The sequence below is a fragment of the Fukomys damarensis genome, unplaced genomic scaffold, assembly GCF_012274545.1.
Source record: "Fukomys damarensis isolate Sample0158 unplaced genomic scaffold, DMR_v1.0_HiC HiC_scaffold_18, whole genome shotgun sequence".
Taxonomy (NCBI): domain Eukaryota; kingdom Metazoa; phylum Chordata; class Mammalia; order Rodentia; family Bathyergidae; genus Fukomys; species Fukomys damarensis.
The window spans coordinates 13,001,114-13,013,579 of record NW_022900930.1 but is presented as its reverse complement, the minus strand read 5'-3'; the positions used below and the strand labels follow the sequence as shown (position 1 = coordinate 13,013,579).

The 12,466-nt window shown below is 44.8% G+C and overlaps 1 protein-coding gene across 1 annotated transcript in view; it reads right to left on the bottom strand.

The window, feature by feature from the left end:
- Prag1 (PEAK1 related, kinase-activating pseudokinase 1) overlaps positions 1–12,466 on the bottom strand; it is a 52,658-nt gene that overhangs the window by 8,893 nt on the left and 31,299 nt on the right. Inside the window, exon 5 of the mRNA XM_010621825.3 lies at positions 1,622–2,379. Within this exon, the coding sequence (XP_010620127.1) occupies positions 1,622–2,379 (758 nt within the window). The remainder of the gene's footprint in view (positions 1–1,621; positions 2,380–12,466) is intronic.

Sequence of the window (12,466 nt, the reverse complement as noted above, 5' to 3'; positions counted from 1 at the left end):
GTAAGTAGGTATATTAAATGCATTTTGACTCACTATATTTTTAACTTACAGTGAGTCATAATGGGGACCCAACCCCAAGTCAGGGAGCAGCTGTACTAAACACAGCATCATCCTAATAGGGAGGGAAACTGGAATTTTTTTTTTTCCTTGTCACTTTGGTTGGGTGACAGGGCAGTATAGCTTCCTCAAAAGGTATCTGTGGGGTTTAGATAATAAAGAAGCAATGAAATCCAAGACATATTGTTATAGTCCCAGGACATTTGTATTTTTTTTCCTTCTCGTACCTTTATTTCTCTACAATAAAATGAATCCACCTTTCTACTTTTTTCTTAGGAGGGCAGGACCTAACTATAGACGGTCTAGTGAACACATCAATTAAGGTGTTCCCAAACTATTTTCTATAGTGGTATTACAAATTCCTTTAAAAAAAAAATCTCCGAACAAAATTCACTGCCATTTCTTGGCTGACAATCATTCTATTTTCAAAAATTTCTCTGATAAGAAGTACCCGACCAAGGCTTCAAGTTAGTTTACTCTTTGCATTTTTCTAACTGGGGGGAAAAAAAGGGATTCCAGGGCTCTCCCCTCCATTAACCACAAAAGTCTGTAAGTACACAAGGGTCACAGAGCTATCAGGTGTCCAAGGGTTACCAAAATGAGATGGGAAGCTGGGTGTGGTACCCACCTGTGATCCTGGCTACTTGGGCGGCTGAGGCAGAAGGATCACAATTTTGACGTCAGCCTGGGCAACTTACTGAGATTCTACTTCAAAAAATAAAAAGGGCTGGGGATTCAGCTTGGTGATAGAGCGCTGCTTAGCATGTGAAAGTGGGTTCAATCCCCAGTACACAGAGAGGGAGAGAGAGACTGGAGTAATCCATGGTAGATACCACAGCAGCCAGCATGGGCACAGCTGGTTCTACCACCTCTCTCAGAGCCACATGCTGAGAGAGCAATGATCCAGCATCAAAAATTAAAAATCTGTGTTATATTGGGTTACTTCTTTCCACTTTGTCTTCCTTAAGTGATACAATTACAGCACAGACTTTAAAATCTGAGGTCAAATGCATTGTAGCCACCAACTAGTTGTGGGCTATGGGACCACAGGCAACGTAGCACACTCAGCCAGGAGTCTAACTGTATGTGAAGGCTGAGTCAACGTTATCTCTTGTCCCGTTCAACATGACGCCTAGTTCTCATGTCCAACCTGCCTCTGACACTGTCCACTTCTCTCACTGGATTATATAGCTCAAAAGGATCTTCTTCCCTACATACTCAGACCTTTGCAAAACACCTGGCATATAGCAGGCATTCAGTAAAAACATGCTGAATAAATGAATGAATTCTCTATTGCACTGAAAGTTAAATGTCTTGTCAACACAAATAGGTCACATGGATTCATTCCTGCAACCACAAAATGAATAGTCACACGGTACAGTCATAACATAGATCTCATGGTACCATGCTCTGAGCCAGGCAGGGGGAAAAATAGTCCAGCACTAAGTGTTAAAAGGAAGGGTGGTAGTGAACCCTCCTCCTAATGCTTAAACAGGAGAGATAATTTCCTCAGGTCAGGACCAGCTAGTCATGGCCCAGAAAGGAAGAAGGAGGCGGTACTTACTTTCACAGCATAGGTGCTGCTGGGGTCCTCGGAGCAGGTGGCACAGTAATAAATGGCATCTCCCGAGTCACAGCAGGGCTTGTTACAGGTCAGCTTGAAGAGCGACCAGTTGTTCTCATTGAAGTGGAGCTCCTTCTTCTGGCCACCTATGAAGAGGTCCTCACACTTGGCCACGAGGCGGGCCAGGGACTGTGTGTAAAGCCCCCCCAGCTTGGCGTAGGTGCCTTCCTTGCTGCTGATGCTGCTCAGGAGGCTGTGCAGCTGCAGCTGAGTGCTGCTGGAGGAGGCCTGGCTGGACACACTCAGCTGAGAGGAGGATGTGGAGGCTGCTGTTTTGCACTGCAGGCTGGGGCTCCCGCAGCTGCTTTTGCTGCCTGCCAGCCCCAGAGCTGGAACCCAGTGACCACTGCCTTTGAAAGCCTTCTCCAGAGGCTCAGAAGAGGAGAACACAGGGTGGTGGCGGTTCCTTGGGCTCATGGAGCAGCTCAAGTGGGACTCATCATGGGTAGAGACATTTGTTTCCGAGTGGCTTAGATTCAGCTTTGGGCTTCCTGTTCTTGGCTTGGGGGAGCCATGGGTCCAGAAGACACCATCCGGAGAGGAGGCCGCACGGCTCACTATCTTCTTCTGGGGAAGGGGAGGGGGCTGCACAGGGCCGCTGGGGGACACATTCTCAGTGGAGCCCAAAGGGAATGGGACAGGAGCGAAGAGCTTCTTCCCACTGAGCGTAGGTGAGTGTGTTGGCTCGGATGATGGACCTGAAATAGACAAGCAAAACTATCAGCCGGGAAGCCAATGCCTCAGGCCCAGATCATGCAGACTCTCTTTTATTCTGGTCACACTAACTCATTTAATTTTACTTCTCTTCTATGTCTGGAATAGACAATATATGCATGGTGGTCCAAAGTCAGACAACAAAACACACAGATAATTAAGTCTTCCCTTTGCTCTGTCCCTTGGCTCTCAGTCCCGTTCATCAGAGGACACTATAGCCAGCAAGTTCTCATGCGTGCACCCAACAATGCAAACAAATGCGCAAGTCTGTGCCACACACACACGCACACACCTGCACACACACTTACATAGAAGGAAGCACACGGTACCCACTGCTTACTTTCACATGCTTTAGTCTCACGGCTCAGGGAGATTTCATACAGGTATTCAGATCCATCTAATTCTTTAAAACAGCTATAGTACGATATATCATCAAACACAAGTATCATAATTTAGTCCCTTCTTGATGGACACTTTGGTTGTTTCTAACATCTTGTAAATATTGTGGAACAGGAATAACAGACTTGAACATATGTGATTTGACCAGATTTTCAAAAAAAGTCAGTTTTGTAGAGGGTGTAATTTACCAAGAATAAAGTCCCACTTTGCAGGGTGCTGTTGAGTTTTCACAAATACCTTGCTGGTGGAGGAGGAGGTAAGGCAGGTCCACAGATACTTTAGAAGGCAAGGGTATGTGATTTTATAAGTGAGGAACTAGATCTAAGGGAAAGCGAGTCTCTCCAAGGCCCCAGGGTCCCCACACAGGGACACATGGATCCTAAATCACTGCCATAAGTCTCTGCAGAGCACAGGGACATTCACACGGCTTGTTTAGGTACATACAGAACAGAGACAGAGGGCTGGTTTAGACCAGGTGAAGGGTGGGCAGCGTTTGTCTTAGCATAATATTACCTGGAGGGTTCACAATGAAACAAGTATTTATGGTAAATAAGTGTACATATATATTAAATATGGAAAGTTGGAGAAAAAAAGGACAAATGGAAATATATTTCATTTCCTTCACTCCAAGAACTGACTTTCAAATATGTTCATGATTTCTAATAACAGCTTTTAGGGAGCTAAAAAAATGTTAGCCATAGTCATATGTTGTAAAGCGCACTCTTAGTGTTCTGAAGGCTAAAATGCCACAGAAATATGAGTCTTCGATTTTGAGAAATGGCTAATCATGCTGTGTCACCTGAGAAGCAGGGCATCTACCTCTCCAGTCTTAGCAGTGAGACTGATTTAAAAAGCACAACAGGGGCCAGGAATGTGGCTCTGTGGTTCCGCTGCCTGCCTCGCAAGTGCAAGGTCTTGAGATCAATCCCTGGTACCCCCAAAATAAAAATGAAAAGCACAACAAACGCATTAGTCCAAGTCAAGGGATAAAAAGCCCTCCAATGGAGCTCCTGGCCTTTCTAGGGTGCTTCTTAATGGCTAATAACCCACCTACCCTCACTGAGCCCTGTCTGCCGCATCCAACCAAATCAGGCAGAGAAGGCACCTGATGCACCAATGACAGCACTGAGCCCTCAGATCAAGACTTTGTCTCCACCCTTCAGATGTTCCATGGGAAGGGGTGACAGAGGAGCATGTTCTCTGGTAGCACCTGGCCCTGGGCAGGGTAGGAAATGACGTTCCTGACCCAGGCTCACTGACCAGGGCTGTGTAGCCTTAGCATAGTCCAAATGCAAAGCCCACAAGAGGACAAACTGGTCCATACGAGTAGAGGAGCTGGGAACCAGCAGGCTCATGCACAGAAAAGACCTGTGAAGTCAGGCTGAGCTTTTGGGCTGCACACCAACATTGCGCCTGGCTCCATTTTGCCTTTCAGTCAGAACCAAGAGAGATGATGCTCCCCCTTCCAGCCTGTAACAGGCAATCACTTTTGCTCCCCACTGGTTTATCAAGATCCTAGAAGTCACGCCATTTTGCTGATGGCAGGCAGAGCTTCTGCCCAAAGGTTGAACGAATGATTTATATCCCTTCCAGAAGGACTCAGGTTAATAAATCAAACAGTAGTGGCACAGTCAGGACCAGCCAGCTTTCCACACCCAGGAATTTCCTCCTAACGGTCAGAATGGAGCGTGTTTAACATGGAGCCAGTGGAGGAGGGGAGAATCCTGCTTCGCCCTGATCTTGGCGGGCTTGAAAACCTGTGGCCCCCAGGTCTATCCTGTGCTCCCCAAGAAAGCTCTTCTGGCCCCAGCGGCTCCAAGGCAAGCAGATTGGCAGAGGAAGGCCAAGGCACAGCTTTCACTTTCTCCCCCTCTTCCCTCGAGCAGAAGAGACTGAGAGAGAGGAGGATCACTTTCCAGCTTCAACGCTAAGGAAGCCAGGAGCAAGACACCTACCTGTGCAGCTCTCTAAGCAGCAGAAACCTCAGCACCTTCATCTCCTGACCCTTCTGCCTTCTGAGCAGCAGAAAGTGCCCCCCACTGAGTTGTGTGAGTCTGGCAGGGGTGACAGACAGGGGTCTGGGCCTGGGGTGTGGGAATGGAGTGGGAGCCGAATGCCTGATGAGGATTTCATCAGAGCCACCAGAGATAGGGCAACTTGCCTGGGGTCAGAATCCCTTCTGGCCTTAGGTTAGCCAGCCAGAGGGATTTCTAAAACATTTTTGGATTGTTCAATTCGTTGAGCCTGGCACTTATTTTCCCATATTTTGTTGATCTTTCTTTGGTCTGCAACATCAATCAGCTCTCGGGATACTGCCAACCTGGCTTTCTGCTTACCTCGGATTTGAGGGTGGTCGGGAGAAAGCAACCTTACTAGGCTATTTCCACCTTTAAAAAAGGACTGGATTACATCATTGCGAAGGCCCTTTCCAGCACCAATAGTCTGTAATTTCAGCACTCTCCATTTTCATCCTCTCTGAACATGCATTTTGTCTGAAAGCTGCTCCTGAAATAAAATACCTCAAAGCAGATGGTTATCTTGCATCAAAGGTCTCTCCCTCTATCTCTAGTCCTCACAGTTTGCCTTGCCTGTGTAAATTTACTAATCTGGAAGGATTGCAGAAATCCCTTTAAAAATTGTCTTTATCATCTCTTATTCACAGATCACCAAACAAAATCAAGATGCTCTGGTATAGACCTTGCATATGGCCCAACCCAGAAATCCACTCCTGTACACAGGCAGCTGGGAGGAGGGCTGCCTTCTTTACCCTAAGTGGTATTTTCTTGTTTTCCACTAGTGTGTCTTTCATTAAATCTAAACCCTACCTGTGAATCTGGCAAAGGGACCCAGATACTAGCAGAGAGGGAAAGCTCCAGGGATTAGCACGTAGGCTAGTTCATTTTTCTGTGTTTCTTACACGCCATGGGTTTGCTCCCAACAGTCAGTCCACAATGCTTCACACTAATCAGAGGATGGCACTGTTTAAGAAACTCTCCCCTCTCACACACGTGCTCATCATAAGGCTGAAGTTACACACACCTTTATCAGAGATACGAGGCTCTCCTGGAATGTGGATTTTGCATGTCTAAGTGGACTTTACAAACACACATAATGATTTTTGTTTAAAAAAAAAAAAGCCCAGTTCTGTGACAGAAACGCCATCTTCCTCCTGAACTTCCAGGTCCTTAAAGCTCTCAAGTGGCTGAAGGGAAGGTATACTAGTTTGGTGTACTTATATTTAGAAAGCAAAGAAAATCAGTCTCAATTTCAGTGGTTGGGAAAAGTGGTTAAACCCTACGTAGACAAGTAGGGCAGAAGGTGAACCCATGGTACTGTGAAGTTTACCCTGTTTGGGGCACTTGAACTCTGATAGCTCCACACATCTCAGGACCTTACAGCTTCTCAGGTATTAATATTCTTAGGGTTACTATGAAACACGCTCACATGTGGTCCTGAGAGATGAAGTTATTTTTTTCAAAAAGCAAGGGGCAGCAGCGATCTTCTCCGGGACCAGCTGGCACTGACTGGGATTTTCTTGACTCTGGGAACCATCTTCTTACAAATATGTCCCAAAGCGACACAAAAGCTAGATGTTCACAATTTACAGCAGGGGCCAGGCTGAGGATTTAGAAAACCCAGCGAAAAGAGGTATCCTGACACCCCAAGGAGTTCACTATTCACAGACAAACTACTGATTTAGGAAAATCTACCAAAAAAAAAAAAAAAATCCTCAACAACTTTGGCCAACAGCCAAAATGATTCAGATCTAATGGGATATAAAACAAATTCAGCTACATCCCAGTTTTACGGGTATGTTGATCACAGCTTCCAAATTCTGTCTTACAACTATGAGTAAAAGGGGGGGGAAACTTTTCTGGTAACTATGTCTATATCGTAGCTGTATCATGGTGGGCTTTAAATAACTCTGTGTGCTGGTAGGGCCAGAGTTCCAAGCACCAGTTCCTAAGTCTTCCTTCCAGTTTCCAATTCTTCATACAAAGAAGGTACATAACTAGAAAGAAGAGCACCCAGCAGCCCTTCAAGTGCACTGCTTTGGAGAGAAAGCATTTCTGGTGGGGAAACCATTCGCCACGTGGGGTGCACTAAGGGGACTTTAAAAAGGCTGGGGAAAGGTACAGTAGTTTGGTGTCCCCATATTTAGAAAGCAAATAAAAAAATCAGGAATCAGTGGTTGGGAAAAATAGGCTAACCCTGTGTAGACACGCAGGGCAGCAGTTCACAGGTGCTGCAGGAAGGGGTCCTCTCTTCTGGCTGGCTGTTCATAGGTACTGGCATGGTTTCCACAGCCAAAGGAGAGCCGGGCTGACAGAGGAAGTGGTCCTTCCTGTTGGACCTGGATGAGTGCCCTTCAGCTCCTCTGTGCCTAGCGCTGCTGGCTGACAGCAGCTGGGCCAGCATGAGAAGGCCAGGGGCAGAAGCCCCACAAAGTCCCCATCACTTTGCCTTTTGGCCCTTCTTGAACTTCAGTTAAGGTGAAATGGGTACTTGTGTGTGTGGAAAAAAAAGAAGTACTCTACAGAAGGATGAAGATACGGGCTACATAGCACTAGATGTCATGTAGATTTGTCTACTCATCAGTCAGCATTTACCTGCTAAGCACTAGGCACTGGGAGCAAAGCAGACAGAGAAATCTTTGTCAAGGTCCTATGGCCTAATTCAGACCCCTGACAGAGGTAAGAAAACCAGAGCCAGCTATGTAAGCACCTTGTCACTGTCGCACAGGAAGCAGCCGTGAAGCAGGGCTCTGTCAACCGTGCCCCACACCCACACCAGGGGACGTGAAGGGTGGGGCCCAGCAGCCCTCGAGCTGCACGAGCAACTTTTTCCTCCAGAGGAAAATTGTGCAACCTCTTGTTTGGTTCCACAATCATAACAGGCTCAACATTATGGGGGAAAAAGCAAAAACATTCCTTTAAAAGGAAACCTTTGCTTTTTCAAGAAGATAAATGTGGTCTGAAACTGGAAGCATGTTATTAACATTTTACAACTGGATGGAAAATGTAGCATTTGTGAGGAATCTCTCCAGACCAGGAAACAATAAGAGGAGAATGTGATTTACAGGCAAAAGCAGAAAAGCCTGTCTCAGTTTAGAAAACAGGCTCTAGATACGTGGTCTGCTCCTCATGCAGCCAATTGTGGTTCTAGACTGGTGACCTTTTCTTCAAAGCACTCTTCATATGCTAAATTGAAAGATGAACTGACTTCTTCTTTTCTTTCCTTTTTTTTTTTTTTTTTTTTTTTTTTTTTTTTTTTTTTTTTTTGGTACCATGGCTCAAACTCGGGACCTTTGCACTTGGAAGAAGGCAGGCATGGGGCCACTGAGCTAAATCCCTGGCCCTACAATGACATTTTTTTTAGATGACAGTTTGAAATACATACAAATGTTTGAGGCATCAATCCTGTTTCTTCTAAGAATTTATCTTACAGACTTGTCCACCAAATCTCATCAACATACAAAACAGAATCCTACTGTACCCGTGTAATGAAAACAACCTGAACACGCATTGGAAAGAGAAAGGTTTGACTGATTCATACAATGAAAAACTGCAGCAATTTTTTAAAAATGAGGTAGACCTAAAGGTTCTAACTTGAAACACTTCAAGATATATTAAGTACAAAAGGGTGTAGAATTGCATTTTATTGGCATTTGAAATATGGATAAAATCTTCTGGGGTGATATAAAAAATGTTCAAAGTGGTGGCGGGAACTGGCGTGCGTGTCAGAAAAGTGACTTCATTTCACATCTTTCTGTACTGTCCCAATTTTTATCAAGCATGTATTAACTTGACTGAAGTAATAATATATGGTTTACGACTCACTTTGAATAGAATAGAGTAAGATAAAGCTTCGCTTTGCTGATATAGCCCAGGACACTGAGAATCTTAAAAATGAATTTCTTTTCACCTTTCATCCTTCAGGATAGATTTCTAAGAACACATTCCATGAGCCAGTCTGTCTCCCTGAGAGATTGAAGGTGCACCTCATGTTAGGGCAAAGCCCCAGTGTAATGTATTAGACCCAACCTGCACACTTAGACTCAAGTGCTCAGCAGGCCCATTTTAGAGTCATAAAATACCCCGGGGTGCATATTTTGTTTTAAATACCTTTCCTAAGATCTCCTTTTAAAAAATATAATTTCTTTTTACAGAGTCACAGGTAACAACAGCGGAGGTGGGAGGAGACCATGGCTTGGTGAAGGTCAGGATGCTGCTCTCAACCCTCTGGCTTCACCCTGCCTCCTCTTTCTCCCCAGTACCTTTGACTCACTGCTACTCATTAGGAAGAAGAACTGGACAGTTCGCTCTGCTGGAGAGTTCTCAGCACATAGAACTGTACCTAGCACACAGCTTACAGCCACCAGGGACCCATCAAAGGAAAGACTGAATTGATGTATATATTGTAAAAATCTCTTTGGCACTGAGACTTATAAAAACAAGGTAACTACTGCCACAATATTTAATTGTCTTTCTCTAGCTTTGATTTGCTAGTAATAAAAATAAAGACAACTGCATGCCCTGGCACTTGTATTCATGTGAAGTTAAACCCACTCACTGTGTGAATTAGACCTCTTTCCTCTCTGTTGAAATGTTTCAGCTAAACAGAAACTCTAATCTCCTTTCATCTCCTGGTATCCATAGATGTCTGATCTGCTGAACTGAATTTTGACATTATTCTAAATCAAAGAGAGGAATGATCTCAATGCGACATTGGGTTTGTGTAATTAAAAGTTACCACTTAAAGCACCCGCGTTTTCTAATGACCATTTTTTGTGATCACTTAGCAGATCACTTCCCTTTCTTATCCATCCATCCGAAACGGACAGCGCTCCCTTTGGCAGCTTTCTTGGCCCTGTTCTGACACGTGCAGTGCACCCCTTCCAAACGGAGTGAGCCTGAGCTACATCATGAGTTGGAGACCAGCAAATACAGAGCAAGACCTTGTCTCAAGAAACAAAACAAAGCAGAAGCCAGGAGATAGATCTCTCCTTCCCGTTTGGAAGGGGATCAAGAGACGGAGAGAGGGGGCACAGAGAGAGGGAAAGGAGATGGAAAAAGGAATTATTATGTACACGTACTAACTTCACACAAACAATGTAAACGTGTATTGCCAACATGTATTAATGAAAATAAAAATTTAAAATGTAACAAAGCTATAGATTTCAATTATGTCTTTCTTACAAAATTTAAAGCTTCCTTTTTACCATAAAACCTAAATAGCAAATAACTAATTTTAACCACCAAACCTGATACATTTCCAATAAGCTTCCCCAAACTGCTACGATGATCTAGCCTGGGGTGACTTTTCCTCAACTCACTCAGGGCAGCCCATACTGTGGGTGCAAAAGGCCAAAAGAAATGCAGTTTTCACTTGTGAATTCTTACTGAAAAACACACGGATAGGCTCAGGGCATCTTTCCACTTTCCACATAACATCGGAGAGGCAGACATTACATTTTAGTTTCAGAGAACTTCAGCTCAAATAGTTTCTACTTCTCTTCTGACCCACAGTCTTAGCTTCACTACTACAACAGAGGTCAAGATGGGTTAAGTACCACAGAGACAGGGAGGAGATCTGTGGGAGGAGGCAGGGGACGGGCGACGGGCGAGGGTGGGGAAAGAAACAAAAATGATCAAGTTTCTGTATGTGTAAATACCCATTCCCCAAGATGACTGTAATTGATGTGAATCTCAAACACATATGAATTTTTTTTAAAGGATGAGCAAATATTTTAGCTACACAACAAAAGACAGTTAAGATTTCATGTGATGGAAAGAGAAGTGGTCAATAACAGACCTCAAACGCACAACACACTGCTCTGGTTAATGGTATAAAAGTGGAGGAAGGATTTGTCACATTACATGACCAGTACCTCTGTATATTCTCCAGATTAATTCTTTAAGTGAGGTTCAAATGAAGAGAGAGAGTTAGAAGGAGAGGAAACAGGGACAGGGAGAGGAAGAGAGCAGGGAGAGTGAGAGAGGAGAGAGAGAAAGAGAGAGGGAGAGGAAAAGAGGGAGGAGGGAGAGAGAACTGGTTCTGGTGGAGAACCATACGAAGGAGCAGCAGATGGAGATGTTGGCTCCTATGCCATGATGAAATAACTGGGAACATATATTCATCTTAATTTATGTTATTCAGGAATTAATAAGAGAAAACGTCCTGTTTGGGCGTGACCATGGTCCTCACGCACATCCGGCAGCTCCCTGCGTCCTACCTCCTCACACTGGTGCTCGGTCTCAGCTTCCCACCAGCCTCTTGTCCCAGCTCCCCTCACCTGCAGCTGCAGCACACCTGGCTGTCCCAGTCTGCTTTGCTCAGTCTGCATTGCTCCCCAGCGGCTCTGGCTCCTTCTTTATGTTTGTTCAACCTGAGAAGTCTTCTGCGCCTTCCTCACCTCCTCGGTTCCACGAAGTCACATTTGTCAAAAGCCCTTTCCTGGGCCTCCCCTTAAAGCTCATTAAGTTGCTCTCTTCTGGAAGCCCTTAGAAGCCCTCTGTTTCGAGCAACTCAATTTCTAGCTTACCCCCACCACCAGTGTGGTAGGCATGTTAATCTTGACTTCCACAGCTAGTCCTTAAGAGTCCTGAGAGAAGACATCACGATTTACTGGTTCTGAGAAGGAAAGTAGTGAAGCAACTAAACCTAGCCCTCATCAATCCCAGCTGCCTCGTGCCAGCTCCTCCTGGACTGCTCTCTCAGAACTGGCCACAGTCCTCTCAAGAGTAGGTGAGGGCTGATCAACTCAGGTTCAGAGGCCAGCTGTCCAGGGGATCCGCTTGGCTGAATTACTGCACAATGGGACGGAAAAGCGGAAGAAGACAGGTGCCCCAAAACTCTGCAGATAAAGGAAATCATTTTTTTTACCTTTACCCCAAGTCAAGACTGAGACACTTCCTCTTTTTAAATTACAGCTGTTAGAGGTTTCCTATTAGAACACCTCACTCTGACTCAGACCACTGGGTTCTGTCTCAGTCAATACCCATCTTTTAAATAGAAAAATGTTGCTGATGGGAAATGTACAGTGGAACAACCTATGGCAAGATTGCCTACCAAGAAGAATTCCATCTATGGGAATGAGAAAGAAAGTCGTGCTAGCACATGTCTAAATTTGACTTGCTAATTAAGTCACATCTAAGAGGAACATAGGAGAGAACACACACACACACACACACACACACACACACACACACAATGTTGAAAGGGTGAGCAGTTTTAATATTGCCCATGCAGGCCACAAATATGAAAAAATCAGAAGTCTGTTTTTAGGAATTTGTCCAATCAGGATACAGCTGTATATTATGCTTCAGAACTTGGGTCAGAAAGTGCAATGGTTGGTGACCTAATGAAGCTTTTATGCTTTAACTCAACAAACATTTATATAAACCGCTATTTCATCAGTGTGTGTGCATGCAAATGAGGCAGAGAGATGCACGCACAGAGGGTGAGAGCTGGTGGCTCTCTTTAGACCTGGCCCTGCTAGATAGTTCATTACCCAAAGAATCAGGAGCTGTGCAACAGGCTTCCAACTCCATCCTGCTCCTCCCCTTGTTGCCATGCCGATGCATTTCTAATTACGGAGGGCAATATGGATAACTCAGCTTGTTAAATATTCAAGAGGAAATTAACTTCAACTGTTCCTCGGTAAAGACT